The sequence below is a fragment of the Loxodonta africana genome, chromosome 10, assembly GCF_030014295.1.
Source record: "Loxodonta africana isolate mLoxAfr1 chromosome 10, mLoxAfr1.hap2, whole genome shotgun sequence".
Classification (NCBI taxonomy): Eukaryota; Metazoa; Chordata; class Mammalia; order Proboscidea; family Elephantidae; genus Loxodonta; species Loxodonta africana.
The window spans coordinates 24,541,545-24,561,194 of record NC_087351.1 but is presented as its reverse complement, the minus strand read 5'-3'; the positions used below and the strand labels follow the sequence as shown (position 1 = coordinate 24,561,194).

At 36.7% G+C, this 19,650-nt stretch overlaps 2 protein-coding genes across 2 annotated transcripts; one reads left to right on the top strand and one right to left on the bottom strand.

Moving 5' to 3' along the window:
- Positions 1-5,253: 5,253 nt before the first annotated feature.
- Positions 5,254-6,197, top strand: LOC135232506 (olfactory receptor 4L1-like). The gene has a single exon (XM_064291883.1). It carries the CDS (start codon positions 5,254-5,256, stop codon positions 6,184-6,186), a length of 933 nt encoding a protein of 310 aa, XP_064147953.1. The 3' UTR covers positions 6,187-6,197.
- Positions 6,198-16,678: 10,481 nt separating this feature from the next.
- LOC100657184 (olfactory receptor 4F6-like) lies at positions 16,679-17,667 on the bottom strand. Its single transcript, XM_003418714.3, has one exon. The coding sequence runs from the start codon at positions 17,665-17,667 to the stop codon at positions 16,729-16,731; it is 939 nt and encodes a 312-aa protein (XP_003418762.2). The 3' UTR covers positions 16,679-16,728.
- Positions 17,668-19,650: the final 1,983 nt, after the last annotated feature.

Below are 19,650 nucleotides of genomic sequence, written 5' to 3'. Positions count from 1 at the left end.
CGAAAGCATGTTCTCTCTTTCCTACCTTATACAGTAAAAGGGTATTTTTTCTATATTAAAGAAGAATAAGTCTATGAATTCATTTATAAACCTTACTTGGTGTCTACACTGCTTTTTGGAATTATGTATGAATAAAAGCATTCAATTACAAAATTAATTATAAATATTCAGTTGTATGAAATCAAGTTAATAGAATATAATTTTCCAAAGTACATTATCTACGATAGGTTCATTTTCTATAAATGTGCTCATCCTCCACCAACCAACCAGACTTAGTGCTTTCTTGAGAAATTTCTAGAGAAAATTCACGTGACTATAAACGTGGCAAATTCACAATCCACTTAAATAATGAAAGTGTAAGTCCTTGCTCTAAACTCAAGGGAAAACCAACAAGTTTTTTTTTAATAATTCCCTCTGGGGGTTGATCACCAGTCAGCATCTTCTGCATGTGTTTCCTGTCTTTTGTGTTTTTTAACCAAGAAAATGATTATCATGTATATTCCTGGAGGTAAAAAAGATAATCCACATATAACCAGACTCTCACTGTGTCTGCAATTTATGAAGCGGCCACTCCTCAGCTAGAGCTGGTAGGTTAAACAGCAGTGCTTACAGACTATAGCAATTGTGTACTCTAAGATGAGACATTTTACATGAAACTTAAAGCTGAATGAAAAATATATTGTTCTGATCATAAGGGCTACAGTATAAAAGTAATCTTGGCCGACTAGTACCTGGATAACAGCATCCAGTCCCAATACGAAGCAGAAGAGTGACCCTGCAACTGACAAAGAAACTGCACTCATATTCTGCTCAGAAGGGTCAGTTTTATAGTTTGACCTTGGCTTTTGGAATATGAACAAGGATTCATTTAATCCACAGGGCAAAAAAAAGACAAAATAGCTTAGAAGATATATATTTATGAAAAAATTAGTTTCTTCCTTGGCTAAGTTTAGCATCTGCCGATAGGTCTGAAATTTGATATAATAAAACTTTAGATCACAAAATGGGAAATATTGACATTCTAATATGCAGTTTAGTCATTTCATTTTTATGTTCCTGCATTTAATATTTAATTCAGAAAATATGTGAGAAATGCCAGTTGAAAAACTGTGTTACATTTAAAACAATTTCTTCTTATTTTCCCCTGGAGTCTACACTGATTTTCTTGATATACAACTTTTCAGTCAATGTTGTTGTTAGGTGCCATCGAGTTGGTTCTGACTCATAGCTCCCTATGTGCAACAAAACTGCCTGATCTTGAATATACTTGTCTAATTATACTGCTAATATATTCATTTTCTAATAATTTTGCAACCCAAAGATTATTCACTATTTTTCTAAACCAAATGACCCTTTTACACTTAATATAAAACAATTCTTTTAACAAGTTTTGGCTTTTTCAATGTATGAGAAAAAGCCTTTTGTGCTCATAAAAATAATATTTATTTAATATTATAAATAATAATATTTTTAGAGGGAACCCAGCAGAGAACCCCTGAGGGAGGAGGAGAGCAGTGGGATGGAGACCCCAAATTCTCATAAGACCAGACTTAATGGTCTCACTGAGACTAGAAGGACCCCAGTGGTCATGGGCCCCAGACCTTCTGTTGGCCCAGGACAGGAACCATTCCCAAAGCCAACTCTTCAGACATGGATTGGACTGGACAATGGGTTGGAGAGGGATGCTGGTGAGGAGTGAGCTTCTTGGATCAGGTGGACACTTAAGACTACGTTGGCATCTCCTGCCTGGAGGGGAGATGAGAGGTTTAGAAGCTGGAAAAATGGACACGAAAAGAGAGAGTGGAGGGAGAGAGTGGGCTGCCTCATTAAGGGGAGAGTAACTGGGAGTGTGTAGCAAGGTGTATATGGGTTTTTGTGTGAGAGGCTGACTTGATTTGTAAACTTTCACTTAAAGCACAATAAAAATTATAAAAAAATATGATAGAAAACAAAGAAAATAATATTTAGGTTTTGCCTATTAAATGTTACATGTATATTATTTTAATTAGGAAAATGGTTACACTGATTGTTTTGACAGCTAATCTGATTTTTTGTTTCCTAAAATTTTTCTTTGATAATATGTGAATGTTATCTGTGGATTAACTAGTCCATACATAGATTTACAAATTCATGAAAAGAAAACATAACAAACACTTATGATGACTAGAAATGATGTGGCTCTTATTCTCATCAAAAATATATATTTAAAAATGTAAGCTACACGTGCTATTTAAACACTTTAGTGGAAATGGATGGAAATGACTCTATCATTGAAAATAGATATATAGCACTGAACACCCTATATGCAGTTTCTCTCTTGCCCCCAAGCGAGCCACCACAGTTGAAAGGATTTGAGTAAATTTCATCTTTTAGTCACATATGTGGCATTAAAAGAGCCTACGTAATCACAATACATTAATAAATCACAATATATTCATCCCCTTCTCAGATGCAGTTTTTGCTAGGGAAACCAAGCCCTACTTGAACCTATTGATTCCATTCTTCTTCCTTTTTTTTTTTTTTTTTTTAGTTCATGGTCATTTATTGTTAGTAAAGTATAGACTATTAAATATTTGATTTTCCATTTGAGGTTAAGCTGTGGCTTAAATTGGGAAGACTTCTTTTTCTTACTTAACATCATTTTTATTTGTGTCTTAGTTAAAATATCTTTTTCAGCTGTTAACTCATACTGAACGACTTCATCTATCAAAACGAATTTAAATCTATGCATATGTAGACTTAGCTGGAATTTTTAAATACATATGCTTGTAAAAATTCTAAAATAATAAATACCCTTTTCTGTTTTTAATTTTCAAATTTTATAATTTTAAACTATGGAATTGCTTTCATGAATTTCCTCAAGATTTTCACCTGTTAATATTTTGAGATTGAGGACTGTATAGTTTTGAAAACAAATTCACAACTAGTATGTAGACTCAATTTACTACGTAAATAAGTATATCAATGATGATGACAATAAGTCTTTGTAAAGAAGAAAACTAGGTGATTATATAATTATATTTAATAGAGCAAAATGCTTTCATTAACACCAATTCTTCTTACCAGTCTTCCGGAGTAAAATTCTTTGTTAATCCTGTTAGTCTGGACATTTTCATAATTATTAAAAAATGAGATAATGTTAAAGGACAGAATTATTGTAAAGGCATGTGCATAGTACATACATATGCACAATGAAATATACAAATGTATCCACATGCGTTACCCTATAAAGCCTTATAACATTCTGTGAGGTTGAAGAGTAATTATTTTATTTTTACAGAAAAGTAAATCAATGCTTAAAAGAGTTGGCTATAGTTCCCTAGTAAATATAGAGGTCAGGACTAGAATTTAAACCTTGACTTTAACTCAGTTTCTTAAGAAATTCTAATATTTCAGCTAAACAATATCTTCTGAATATTTGAAGTACTGTTATGATTGTTATGGCAAATAATTGAAAATCAGGCTAGTTTTCCACAATCTAAAAAAAAAAAATTTTTTTTTATTCTGGTGCCCTAGAAATAAAACATGTTATAAGTATGCGTGTGTGTGTGTGTGCGCGCGCGTTTGTATTATATCAGTAACAATTAAAAGATGAAGAAGAAAGACAAAAAAAAAAAAGAATGCTAGGACCTGGAAACTTAAGTCAAGTTGGAATCAAGAGATTCCAAAACTGGAACCAAAAGATCTAAATCAAGACTTGAAAAGTAAGATAGAAGTGCACCAACAGTAGCAGCTCAATCTAGGAAAAAATGTAGAGTGCAAATGTCAAGAGTGTGAGAACCAGGAGAATAGTCTAGAGTTAGCATGCACACAGTATCAAATGTCAAAGAAAAGCATTAAGTGAAAGAAGGTAAGAATTCTGGAACCAAGGAAACACAAACACTGCTTGCCTGGGATGAAAGTTATGATGGTTGGTCAGACTTTATAAATGCAGAGAGTGTAGAAGGACAAGAAATAACGAACTCCAAATGGGAGACCAATAGCTCTAAATTCAGAAAAATAGGCAAAGGGCAGTTTTGTTCAGGAACTAAAGTATGAGATATACAGCATGAATCACAAACAAACTGGACACTTAGAAACATGAATGTTCCTATCCAGAAATGCTCTAAGAAGTTTATTTTATCTTATTATTATAATTTGGGAGGGGGGAATTAAAAACATATTATAGACTGTAGCTGGTTTAACCCTTCAGGAGTAAATGAATCATTGGCGTATCTTTCGGGAATGAAAGTGCTAGAAGAAAGTACCATCAAGTAGTTTGCTGAGTTAGGTATACAATTCAACTCATATGCACATATTTGAATATTTCCAATTGTAGTGAGGGTGAGGGGTAAACTATTGAATACTATGTACCAAAAAGCTAAATGACTATGTTCTTATCCACATCAATGAATTCATTTGACTAGTTGTCACTTGACTTATTTTACTCATTGATCCATTGAATTCAGGGGTCATAAATTCATGTAAAGTCATAATCAAGTTAAATTTAAAGAATTTCATAATACATTTTTCATCATTTGCATCTTTCTGGCTTTAAAAAATGTGATGTGAATATTGTTTGCATTAATCAATTAAAATGTATTTTTCAAGAAATATCTACGTTCTCTCTTTCTATAGGAATCAACTATACACTTTCTGCATCATGTCCACACCTTCAAAACTATAACAGGCTATGTCATGGATTGAATTATGTCCCCCCAAAAATGTATGTATCACCTTTATTAGGCCATGATTCCCAGTATTCTGTGGTTTTCCTCCATTCTGTGATTGTAATTTTATCTTAATAAGGATTAGGGTGGTATTGTAACATCCTTACCAGGTCACTTCCCTGATCTAACGTAAAAGGAGTTTCCCTGGGGTGTGACCTGCACCACCTTTTATCTCTCAACAACAGGAAAGGGAAGCAAGCCAAGATTTGAGGACCTCATACCACCAAGAAAGAACACAGGGAGCAGAGCATGTCCTTTGGACCTGGGGCCCCTGTGCCTGAGAAGCTCTTCAAACAGGGGAAGATTGAGGACAAGGAATCTTCCCCTAGAGCCAACAGAGAGAGAAACCATCCCCAGGAGATTATGCCCTGAATTTGGACTTGTAGCCTACTAGACTGTGAGAGAATAAATGTCTCTTTGTTAAAGTCATTCACTTGTGGTATTTCTGTTATAACAGCACTAGATGACCAAGACAGGTTATTTGATGACTTCTTCCTGACTATCTCTATTTTAAATATATTCTGAAAACTCCTATGTAGACTAGATGGATATAAGAAATACCTCGATGATATCTGAGTTTGTTTTATTAGGACTCACCAGCATTTGGGAAATTGAAATTTTATTTTTTTTCATATTTTTGTTGAGCTATGGAGCAATTGTGGCAGGAAACCTTCTCATTGTAGTCACTGTAATCTTTGACTTTCACCTGCACTCTACACCTATGTATTTCCTCCTTGGAAATCTCTCCTTTCTTGATATGACTTTTTCAACAATCTCAACCCCTAAGATGGTCACAGATTTCCTCAGAGAGAAGAAAACAATTTCTTTGTGTGGCTGCATGGTTCAAATGTTCCTCCTCCACTTCTTAGGAGGCAGTGAGATGACTCTTCTCATAGTTATGGCTGTTGATCGGTACATTGCAATATGCAAGCCTCTTCACTACACAACCATCATGAACGGCCGGGTACTTGTGGGTTCTGTGCTGCTGTCCTGGGGTGTTGGTTTTGTGCACACTATGAGCCAGATGGTTTTTACCATCGCCTTACCTTTCTGCGGCCCCAATGTGGTGGACAATATTTTTTGTGACCTTCCTCTAGTTCTAAAACTTGCCTGTACTGAGACCTATGTTCTGGAGTTACTGGTAATTGCTGACAGTGGACTGTTGTCTTTCATCTGCTTTGTCCTCTTGATTATTTCCTACACTGTCATTCTGGTGACTGTCCAACGCCAGTCTCCTGGTGGACTCTCCAAGGCTCTGTCCACACTGTCTGCTCATATCACTGTAGTCACTCTGTTCTTTGGGCCATGTATCTTCATTTATGCTTGGCCATTTAGTAACTTATCAGTGGATAAATTTCTTTCAGTATTTTATTCAGTCATCACACCCTTACTGAACCCCATTATTTATACTTTAAGGAATCAGGAGATGAAAGCAGCCATTAGTAGACTCAGGACTCAGTGTGTCAGCTCCAAATAGAACTTATAGACAACAATCACGATAATGAAGCTTTTAGTGTAAAACATATATAAATTACATCTCAGAATAAGTTCAATTTGTTTTCTGTACAATTTTTTAAAAAATATTCATAATGTATGTTGAAATTACTAGATGTTCCATCACTATTTTGAATAATTTTATTGAAATAATAGTTATATTAATAGAAATTCAATTAAGTTTTGAGATAATTTAATTGGAATATGTATTAAATAGAAAAACTGCCTCATTAACTATAGTTGGAAACCCAGAAATGTCCAAGACTAAATTATCTTAAATAAAGGTAAATCAAATATGAGTCTTACCATTTTAATTGAGAATGAAGTTTCTTTCAGTTAAGTTCCCTAGATGACTAAATGTGCACAAAATTGTGTAAACTTATCTAAACCCACAAGTGTGCGCACACACGCACATTTTTGAGACTTCTTGTGTATGAAAGGATTATTATATTTGAAAATTTAACAAGTTAGTGTTTATAAGTGGAACGATACACACAGTGAGTGTCATCCACTGACATGAAACACATAGTTATTTCATCCTGAAAAAAATAAATTCCACTTCATAAAATTACGTGGAGCTGCATTCTACCTTCATTCATATTTACTCCCATATATCTCTTTTGAGAATCAAGTGAAAGCATTACTGTTGTGCTAATCCCCAGGGAAAAAGAATAAATCAAGGCTATATATTCCAGGGAGTCATGTCACAACCCATGGGGGGGCATATAGAAGCTGGTTAAGTTTCATTAAAAAACTCAGTGAGGTGAGGCCAAGATGGTGGAATGGTCAGATGCTTCCTGTCATCCTCTTACAACAAAGACTCAAAAAAACAAGTGAATCAAATACATATAACAGTCTAGTAACCATAATCATCAAAGACAATGATGAAGATTTTGATTAAGAGGCAGGCGGAAGGAGAGCCAATTCAAAAGCAGCAGAAACAAGGAAGTACAGATCTTGGGATCTCCAGCACCCTGCTAGCTAAGTCTGCACAGAGCACTTGGGCTGAGGCAAGTAGCACATCCAAAGCCTAGGCTCACCACATAGGGTGCAGCCAAACAGCAGCAAATCTGCATGCATCTTGAGAACCAAGTAGGAACGACCCCAGACTCCTCCTAGAGCTTCAAAGAAAAGAAGCACTTCCTTTCCCTCACCAGCCCCCCATCCTGTTCCTCTCCATAACCAGCACTGTGGCATTCAATAACACCATGACCCCTAAGCTGGAAACTCAGGGCTGGTCGGGAGGCCCTGCCCCTTTACTCAGCCACTGGTGTAAAGAGTCCATGCCCAGTCCTTGTGGACCCATTCAACACTGCACACCTCATTAACATAAAGCAGCAGGGCATATACTGGACTCCCTTTTTCACCTGCAGCAACCAAAGGGGAACTGCAGATTCCTGATATTCAATACTTTCCCACCCCCTAAACAGGGGCCTCACCCACCCAAACTGGGGACTTGAGGGCCAGTGGTACCATTCACTCCATCTAGCCACCCACAAAAAAACCCTGAGAATTAGTGGGTTCTCCCAGTCCCTCCAGCCAACAGAGCTGGTGCTCAAGGACTAGCTGTACTACCCTCCCACTATGTGCTCTAGGGGACAGGGACAAACCCACCATCTAGGCACTGGGGAGAAGCTGTCAGTTCCCTGCCTTGCTGCACACATAGCCCCCTTCTGTAGTCAGAGACCTGTGCCTGCTCTAAACACCCCCATGCAGCCCTGCCCACCTAGGACTGGAGGTAAGAGTCTGCAACCTACTCACTGACTGATGACCTGAACACCTGTGGGTTGAATAACTACCCCACAAGACAAGTGAGCAGACTCCTGAACTCACACACCCCGTAGCTGCTCTAATCACCTGGAGACAGAGCACGACAGCTTCAAAAATGCCAACAACCAAAGTAGCTCATGAGCCCAGCCTACTTGAGCATATCAAAACAAAACAAAAATACAGGAGGCGGTGAGCAAATACACAATAAGTATAATCTAATAACTTATTGATGCCTTGGAAACCATAAAAAGAGTAGTGGTTAAGTGCTCTGGCTGCTAACCAAAAAGTCAGGAGTTCAAATCCACCAGGCACTCTTTGGAAACTCTATGAGGTGGTTCTACTTTGAGCTACATGGTCACTATAAGTCAGAATCAACTCAATGGCAATGGGTTATTGATGCCTCAGAGACAACAGTCAATATCAAATCACATAATAAAGCAGGTCAAGATGGCCCCAGCAAGCGACCAAAAGAAAGAGCCAGAAAACTTTCCAGAGGGAAAGGCAATGGAACTACCTGAGAATGAATTCAAAAGAATAATATATAGAACTCTCCAAGAGGTCAGGAACGAAATTAGGCAAAACTCAAACCAAGCCAAGGAACACAAAGACAAAACAATAGAAGAATTCAGGAAAACAATACAATGACAGAATAAACAGGAATTTTTTTTTTAGAAACTATACAGACAACAACTGGAAACCCAAAAGATTAACAATAAAATTTCAGAATTGGACAGCTCGATAGAAGGCCATAGCAGCAGAATTGAGAAAGTAAAAGTCAGAATTAGTGAAATTGAAGATAAATCCCTTGACACCAATTTGTTTGAGGAAATAATCAAAAATGTATGAAAAAAAAAAAACATGAAGAAAGCCTACAAAATATGTGGGATATTACCAAGAGGAAACAACTACAAGGTCTGGAGTACGAGAACAGGGGGGATAACAGAAAACACAGAGAGAATTGTTGAAGATCTACTGGCAGAAAACTTCACTAATATCATGAAAGATACCTACCCAAGAAGCTCAATGAACTCCACACAGGGTAGACCCCAAAAGAAAGCCACCAGCACATATCATAATCAACCTTGCCACACCAAGGACAGAGATAGAATCTTGAGAGCTGTTAAGAATAAACAAAAAGTCACCTAAAAAGGAGAACCAATAAGACTACTCTGACTACTCACTAGAAACCATGCAGGCAAGAAGGCAATGGGATGACATATCTAAAGCCTTGAAAGAAAAAAAATGCCAGCCAAGAATTACATATCCGGCAGAACTGTCTCTCAAATGCGATGGAAAAATTTGATCTTTTCCAGATAAATGGAAATTAAAGAAATTCATAAAAACTGACCAAAATTACAAAAAATATTAAAGGGAGTCCTCCGGTTAGAGAACAAACAACATCAGACAACAATCCAAGACTAGGACACAAGACAGATCAACCAGCTATCAACCCAGATAGGGAATTAATAAAAACAAATCAATGCAAAAGACCAAATACAGGAAACCAGATACATCAATTCATAAATGACAATGTTGAAACAAAAAAGCAGGAATAAACATTTGTAGTCACAGAACTTCCAAATTGAGAGAAGATAAGGCGATATCAAAAATTCAAGACTGATTTAAGCTTAGATAACCTAAGGTAAATTTCAAGTTAACGAAAAAGGAAGCCAACAAAACTACCCATCAAAATAGAAAAGAAGAAAAACATAGACTCAGCAAACACAAAATCAAAAATAATGAAAGAGATGAAAAGAAAATACATAAACAAAAAGAACTCAGCAAAGAAAATTAAGCAGAAGAAAGAATCTGGCAACACCACAAAAAAAAAAAAAAACCACGAAATGACTGCAATAAACTCATACCTATCAATAATTACACTGAATGTAAATGACCTAGATGCAACAGTAAAGAGACAGTGACACAGTGAATAAAAAACATGATCTGTTTACATGCTGTCTACAAGAGACATAACTTAGACACAAAGACATAAACAAACTAAAACTCAAAGATGGAAAGAATATATGTCAAGCAAACAATAATCAAAATAGAGCAGGAGTGGCAATATTAAACTCCAATAAAATAGAATCTAAAATAAAGTTCTTCAAAAAGATGAAGAGGACATTATATAATGATTAAAGGGTCAATGCACCAGGATGATATAACCATAATAAATACAAGCACACCAAAAGATAGGGCTCCAAAATACATAAAACAAACTCTAACAGCATTGACAAGAGAAATGGGCTGCTCAAAAATAATAAGAGAAAACTTCAGCACATCACTTTCGATGAAATATAGAACATCCAGAAAGAAACTCAATAACAATACAGAAGATCTAAATGTCACAATGAAACAACTTGACCTCACAGACATACACAGAACACTGCACCCAACAGAAGCCTAGTAAACATTCTTTTCCAAGTCATATGGTACATTCTATGGAATACAACACATTTTAGGCCACAAAACAAACCTTAACATAATTCAAAACACTGAAATAATACAAAGCATCTTCTCTGATCATAATGCCATAAAAATAGAAATCAATAACAGAAACAGCAAGGAAAAAAAAATCAAATATTTGGAAACTGAATAATACCTTGCTTAAAAACTGTTGCCTTATAAAAAAAATCAAGGATGGAAAAAGAAATTCATAGAATCAAATGAGAATGAAAACACATCTTACCAAAACCTTTGGAACATAGCAAAAGCAGCGCTCAGAGGTAAATTTATAGCAATAAATGCACACATCAAAACAGAAGAAGACCAAATTCAAAATATTAACCTTACAGCTGCAACAAATAGAAAGAGGGCACCAAAAGAAGCCCAAAGTCACCAGAAGAAAGGAAATAATAAAAATGAGAGCAGAAATAGAGAATAGAAAAACAACTAAAAGAATTAACAAGACCAAAAGTTGGTCTTCAAAAAGATCAAAAAATTCACAAACCCCTGGCCAAACTGAAAAAAGAAAAACAGGAGAGGAAGCAAATAACCCCAATAAGAAATGAGATAGGTGATATTACAACATACCCAACTGAAATAAAAAGGACCATAACAGAACACTGGAAACTCTGGTGGTGTAGTGGTTAAGAGTTACAGCTGCTAACCAAAATGTCAGCAATTCGAATCCACCAGGCACTCCTTGGAAACCTTGTGGGGCAGTTCTACTGTGTCCTACAGGGTCGCTATGAGTCCGAATCGACTCAATGGCAATGGGTGTTTTATAACAGAATACTATGAAAAATTGTATTCTAACAAATTTGAAAATCTAGAAGTGGACATTTCTAGAAACACTCTACCTACCTAAACTAACACAAACTGAGGTAGAAAAACTAAAAAAAAAAAAAACTAAACAAACCCATAACTAAAGAAGAGGTTGAAAAAAAAGAGGCAGTAAAAAAAAACTCCCAACAACAACCACAACCAAAAAATCCCTGGCCCGGACTACTTCATTGGAGAATTCTACCAAATTTACAGAGAATAGCTAACACCAATACTACTGAAGTTATCTCAGAGCACAGAAAAAAAAAGGAATACTCCTGAACACATTCTATGAAGCCAGCATAACCCGATACCTAAGTCACGCAAAGACACCACAAAAAATGAATATTACAGGCCAATATCCTTCATGAACATGGAAGTAAAAATCCTCAACAAAATTCTAGCCAATAGAATTCATCAGCATATCAAAAAAACAATACATCATGACCAAGTAGGATTCATACCAGGTACTCAGGGATGGTTCAACATTAGAATATCAATCAACATAATTCACCACACAAAGAAAACAAAAGAATCACAGGATCTCATCAATCTATGCAGAAAAGGGATTCTACAAAGTCCAACACCTATTCCTGATAAAAACTCTCAGAAAGTAGAAGGGAAGTTCTCAACATAATAAAGGACATTTACACAAAGCCAACAGCCAACTTCGTTCCAAACAGAGAGAGACTGAAAGCTTTCCCATTGAGAAAAGGAACCAGGGAAGGATGCCCTTTATTACCACTCTTATTCAACATTGTGACAAAGGTTCTAGCTAGAGTAACAATGCAAGAAAAAGAATTAAAGGGCATCCAAATTGGTAAGGAAAAGAAAAAATTGTCCCTATTCACAGATGATATGATCTTATACCCAGAAAACTCCAAATAATCCCCAAGAAAGATACTGCAGCTGATAGAAGATTTCTTCAGCAAAGTAGAAGGATACAAGATCAACATACAAAAGTCAGTAGGATTTCTCTACACAACAAAGAGAACTTCAAAAAGGAAATCACCAAATCAGTATGATATACGATAGCCTGCAAGAAGATAAAGTATAAATAAATCTAACCAGAGATGTAAAAGACCTATACAAAGAAAGCTACAAAACACTACTGTAAGAAACCAAAAGAGACCTACATAACTGAAAAAACATATCATGCTCAAGGATAGGAAGACTCAACATTGTGAAAATATCAATTCTACCGAGAGTAATCTATGGATACAATGCAGTCATGATCCAAATTCCAACTGCATTTTATAACCAGGTGGAGAAACAAATCACCAAATTTATATGGAAAGGGAAGAGGCCATGGATAAGTAAAACATTACTTAAGATGAAGAACAAATTAGGAGGCTTCACACTACCTGTTTTAGAAACTATTATACAACCATGGTACTTAGAACAGGCTGGTATTGGTACAACATACTCATAGACTAATGCAACAGAACTGAAAACTCAGACATAAACTCATCCACCTATGGCAGCTGGTATTTGACAAAGTTCCAAAGTCTGTTAAATGAGGAATAGACAGTCTCCTTAACAAATGGTGCTAGTATAACTGTATAACCATCTGTAAAAAATGAAACAGGACCCATTACTCACATCATACACAAAAACTAACTCAAAATGGACCAAAGACCTAAATATAAAATCCAAAAAGACAAATATTATGGATGAAAAAATAGGGACAACGCTAGGGGCCCTACTACATGGCATAAGTAGTATACGAAGCATAACTGACAAGGCACAAACACCAGAACAGAAACTAGATAACTGGGAGCTCCTAAAAATCAAACACTTATGCTCATCCAAAGACTTCATCGAAACATTAAAAAAAGAACCTACAGGCTGGGATAGGTTTGGGTACAGACTGGGATGAGGGTCTAATCTCCAAAATCTACAAAATACTGCAACACCTCAACAACAAAATAATCCAACTAAAAAAGAGCAAAGTAAATGAACAGACACTTCACCGAAGAAGACGTTCGGGTGGCTAAAAGACACATGAGGAAATGCTCGTGATCATTAGCCATTAGAGAAATGCACATCAAAACAACATTGAGAACTCACTTCATTTCCACAATACAGGCACTAATCCAAAAAACACAAAATAAAAAATGTTGGAGAGGTTGTGGGGAGATTAGAACTCTTATGCACTGCTGGTGGGAATGTAAAATGGTACAACCACTTTGTAATACAATATTATGCTTCCTTAAAAAGCTAGAAATAGAGATACCATATGACCCAGTAATCCTACACCTAGAAATATACCCTAGAGAAATAAGAGCCATCACACAAATAGACAGATGTGCACCCATGTTCACTGCAGCACTATTCACGAGAGCAAAAAGATGGAAACAATCTAAATGCCCATCAACAGATTAATGGAGAAACAAATTATGGTACACACACACACACGATGGAAAACTATACAATGATAAACAACAATGATGAATCCACCAAATATCTCACAACATGGATGAATCTGGGGGTCGTTATGCTGAGTAAAATAAGTCAGTTACAGAAGGACAAATATCATATGAGACCACTATTATAAGACCTCATGAAAAGACTTACACACACAAAAAAAGCATTCTTTGATGGTTATGAGGGTATGCAGGGAGAGGGAGGGGAAATCATTAACTAAATAGTAGACAAGTGTCAACTTCAGCAAAGGGAAAGACAACACACAATATAGGGGAAGTCAGGACAACAGGACCAAAGCAAAAGCATACAGATTTCCTAGACGCATCCAAACACTTTGGGGGACCAAGTAGCGGGACTAGGGCCTGGGGACCATAATCTGGGGGGACATCTAGGTCAATTGGCATAACATAATTTATGAAGAAAATGTTCTACATCCCATTTTGGTGAGTAGCGTCTGTGGTCTTAAAAGCTTGTGAGCGTTAGAGAAATGCAAATTAAAACTACAATGAGATTCCATCTCACTCCAACAAGGCTGGCATTAATCCAAAAAACACAAAATAATAAATGTTGGAGAGGCTGCGGAGAGATTGGAACTCTTATACACTGCTGGTGGGAATGTAAAATGGTACAACCACTTTGGAAATCTACCTGGCATTTTCTTAAAAAGTTAGAAATAGAACTACCGTACAACCCAGAAATCCCACTCCTCGGAATATACCCTAGAGATATAAGAGCCTTTACATGAACAGATACATGCACACCCATGTTTATTGCAGCTCTGTTTACAATAGCAAAAAGCTGGAAGCAACCAAGGTGTCCATCGACGGATGAATGGTTAAATAAATTATGGTATATTCCTACAATGGAATACTACGCATCGATAAAGAACAGTGATGAATCTGTGAAACATTTCATAACGTGGAGGAACCTGGAGGCATTATGCTGAGTGAAATTAGTCAGAGGCAAAAGGACAAATATTGTATAAGACCACTATTATAAGATCTTGAGAAATAGTATAAACTGAGAAGAACACATACTTTTGTGGTTACGAGGAGGGGCGGGAGGGAGGGTGGGAGAGGGTTATTTACTGATTAGTTAGTAGATAAGAACTACTTTAGGTGAAGGGAAGGACAATACTCAATACATGGAAGGTCGGCTCAGCTGGACTTGACCAAAAGTAAAGAAGTTTCCAGGATAAACTGAATGCTTTGGAGGTCAGTGAAGCAAGGGCAGGGGTTTGGGGACTATGGCTTAAGGGGACTTCTAAGTCAATTGGCAAAATAATTCTATTATGAAAACATTCTGCATCCCACTTTGAAGTGTGGCGTCTGCGGTCTTAAATGCTAACAAGCAGCCATCTAAGATGCATCAATTGGTCTCAACCCACCTGGATCAAAGGAAAATGAAGAACACCAAGGTCACATGATAACTATGAGCTCAAGAGACAGAAAGGGCCACATGAACCAGAGACTACATCGTCCTGAGACCAGAAGAACTAGATGGTGCCTGGCCACAACCGATGACTGCCCTGACAGGGAGCACAACAGAGAACCCCTGAGGGAGCAGGAGAACAGTGGGATGCAGACCCCAAATTCTCATAAAAAGACCAGACTTAATGGTCTGACTGAGACTAGAAGAATCTCAGTGGTCATGGTCCCCAAACCTTCTGTTGGCCCAGGACAAGAACCATCCCCGAAGACAGCTCATCAGTCATGGAAGGAACTGGACAATGGGTTGGAGAGATACTGATGAAGAGTGAGCTACTTGTACCAGGTGGACGCTTGAGACTGTGTTGGCATCTCCTGTCTGGAGGGGAGATGGGAGGGTAGAGAGGGTTAGAAACTCGCAAAGCCATCAGGAAAGGAGAGACTGGAAGGAGGGAGTGGGCTGACTCATTAGGAGGGAGTAAGTGGAAGTATGGAGTAAGGTGTATATAAGCTTATATGTGACAGACTGACTTCATTTGTAAACTTTCACTTAAAGCACAATAAAAATTATTTAAAAAAAAAAAAAAAAAAAGCTTGCAAGCGGCCATCTAAGATACACCCATTTGTCACATCCCACCCGGGACAAAGAAAAATGAAAAAAACCAAAGACACAAGGAAAATGCTAGCCCAAAGGAGTTAAAGGACCACATGAACCAGCGACTCCACCAGCCTAAGACCAGAAGAACAGGTTGTTGCCCGGCTACCACCAATGACCACTCTGACTGGGATCACAACAGGGTCCCAAACAGAGCAGGAGAAAAAGGTAAAACAGAATTCAAATTCACATAAAAAGACCAGACTTACTGGTCTGACAGAGCCTGGAGGAACCCTGAAACTATGGCCCCCCACTGCTCTGCTAACCTAGAACTGAAAGCATTCCCCAAACCCACTTTTTAGATAAAGATTACAGAGGCTTATGAAAAAAAAAAAGCACATGTGAGGAACCTGTTTCTTAGATCAGTCAAACATATGAGACCAAATGGGCAGGTCCTGCCCAAAAACAGGATGAGAAGGCAGGAAGACACAGAAACTGGACAAATGGACACAGAGAATCCAGTGGAAAGGGGTATCGTGCTGTCACATTTTACGGATTGCAACCAATGTCACAAAACAATATGTGTGCAAATTTTTGAATGAGAAATTAACTTGAGCTGTAAACTTTCACCTAAAGCACAATAAAAAAAAGAATATTAAAAAAATCAATAATTATGATAAGAACCAGTCATTCCCTTTAGAATAGTTTTCAACTAAATGACAGAGTAAAATACTAGCATCAACCAGTAGCAATGCAAATACAGCTCTATAGCTTGGAATCCATAAAAATCTTTAGGATGATCTATCAACTAATCATAATGCAGGCCACACAAAAAATGTGTTTGCTGTATTTTAAAATCTTATAGCTATATAAAACAATTAGACAAATAATTACATAAGATCAGTGCTCATTGGCATGGAATAAACAATGCATGTTTTTTTGAGCTTCTGAATTTCGGTTGATGAATTTTCCCAATATAGTATAAACTTTTAAATGTTGTGTTAACAGTACAGAAGGTATCACTTATGCTCTAGTGGATTATTTAGGAGATCTTCCTCCAACTCAAGAGTTGACTGTTCAGTCTCCTCCTTGCCATCTTCATGTCCTTGTTCCTCAATGTGTAGATGACAGGATTTAGGATGGGTGTAATCATGAAGTCCAAACTGGCAAGAAACTTATCCACTGTCACTGTGGGAAAGGGCCACACATAGACAAAGATGCAAGGTCCAAAAAACAAAATCACCACAGTGATGTGAGCTGACAAAGAAGAGAGGGCCTTGGACAAGCCACCTGAAGACTGTTTCCATACAGTGGCCAGGATGAAGATGTAAGAGAAAATCAGCAAGAAGTAGGTTCCCATAGAAATGAACCCACTGTTGGCAGTAACCATGAACTTCAGTTTGTAGGTGCCTGTGCAGGCAAGTTTGATAAACTGAGGTAAATCACAGTAAAAGCTGTCTATCTCATTAAGGCCACAAAAATGCAAATGGACAACAAATGCTAGCTGGGTCACTGAGTGAGTGAGACCAATAAGCCAAGCACCAACCAGAAGCCAAATGCACATGCATGGACTCATGACGGTCAGGTAGTGGAGGGGCTTACATATGGCCACATAACAGTCCAAGGCCATGGCTGTGAGCAGCACCATCTCAGATCCACCCAGGACATGAAGTACAAAAATCTGGATCACACATCCCTGGAATGATATAGTGTTTTGCCCAGAGTACAGGTCAGAGATCATCTTAGGAACCGTTAATGTAGAAAGAACCAAATCAATAAATGAGAGGTTGGCTAACAGGAAGTACATAGGGGAATGCAAACGAGGGTCAAAAGTCACTGTAAACACAACCAGGAGGTTTCCCAGAACAATTGTTACATGAAACACTGTAGAGAAAGTAAGGAGGAAATGCTGCATTGGTCTAAAGGTGGAAAGTCCCAGGAACACAAATTCAGACACCTCAGAGTAATTTGCTTCACACATTGACTTTGTCTGTTGTTGCCTAACAAGACCAAAAACAAAGAAATGATAAAAGGAATATATCATAAGTAAACATTGACAGAAACAGATTTGAGTTATTTTTAAATTCTAGTATAAAAAGAAAATCTTCACTTGCAGCTATAAAATATTTGGAAAAAATTCATTAATTCATTTATCCATTCAATTAATATTCTTAATGAACATTTACTATATGCCATATATTATGTCAAAATCGGAGGTAAATCACAGACCCTGACTTCATGGGGTTTACAGTGTAATGATGGAGCTAAACATCAAATAGTCATAAATACAGATATAATCATGATAACTGATTTGAAGGAACAAAACACAGTGCTATGAGACCAGTGTAACTCATGAAAGAGGTGCCTGCTCTGGACTCTGCTAAATATGTTGGTATTACTAAAGTGTAGGTAAAGCAGTCCAGGCTGAGGAAATATCATGTGCAAAGGCCCTGAGACAGGGGACCAGTGGGGCAAGAAGATGAATAGTTTAGATCAGGCTGGAATGATAGGCAGAGTGTGGACATGACAACATATTGTATCCATGATAGGAACTTTGGTTTTTATCCTAAGAGAAATAGATGTTGAAGGATTTTAAGCAATTGTCTGATCATATTTCTGCTTTCAGACTGTCACAGTACCTTCAATGTAAAGAATGAAGTGAAAGAGCTAGGATGAAGCTTACAGTGACCTATCAGTAGACTCCTGAAGAACCATATCACATCAGTGTGGACAGGGTGAACTATTCAACCAGTGGTGCTGGCACAACAGATAAAACTTGAAAAAAATGTTTCCAATGGATACTTAAATGCTAAAAATAGAAACAGATGAAAAGAAAGCATAGGTCTATTTAGACAAACACCAAATAGAAAAATTACTTAACATATCCCAATATTCAAAAAACCTGGAGAAAAATATTGACAGTGTCCAAAATATTAAAACTTACCTATCATATATGCATATATATACATAGACATATAAAGATAGCATATGTGTGTGTGTGTATATATATATATACACACACACTCACATAACTACAAGCACTGTGAAAACAGAAGTAAAAACAAACTGTGGAAAATAGTAAAAAATGTCAGGGAAATGATTAACATCTTTAATATAAATTTAGTTCTTCCAAATAGACAAGGAAAAAATATGTGGTTTTTCAATTTAAAAATGGGTAAACACATAAAGAGTATTGACAAAAGTAATACTAATAAGCAATAATAATGTCAAAGGTATAACTCTCATTAGTAATTCAAAAATGTAAATAAGGCAACACATGTGCTACTTTGTACTGAGTAAATTACAGAAGTTTTTTTTTTTTTTAAATTGATGATATGACATATGTAAGACTATGAGGAAATAGATATTGTCATATATAGATAATGAGAGAGCAAATTGATACGAATTCTCCAGAATGCACATTTAAAGAGTACATCAAAAGTTGAAAATTTTCCTTAATCATGAAAGAATTCCACTTCAAGAAAATTTCCATACAGCAATAAAAACACATAAGCTAAAAGATTTAGCTCTAGGGGCACCTATTACACCATTTTTTATAGAAAGAAAAATTAAAAATAATCTTAATACCCACAATAGGCAATTAAATTATTCATAATACTTCCAACTAGGGAAGGCATTCAGTCATATAGGAGAAACAATAATCTATTGATATTATACACAAGTGTTCATGATATAAGTTGACTTAAAAAAAGCAAGTTATGAAATAAAGTGTATAGGAAGCCCATTTCAAAATATTGTATGCCTAGGAAAAATATCAGAAAAATATATATCTTTAATGCTTATCAATAAATTGTTAATGCCTGGGATCATATATTTTACCCCCACGTGTTTGTCACTTTGTCGTACTGTGGGGTCTTGCATGTTGCTGTGAAGCTGTGCCACCAGTATTTAGATACAAGCAGGGGTCACCCATGGAGGATAGGTTTTAGCTGAACTTCCAGAC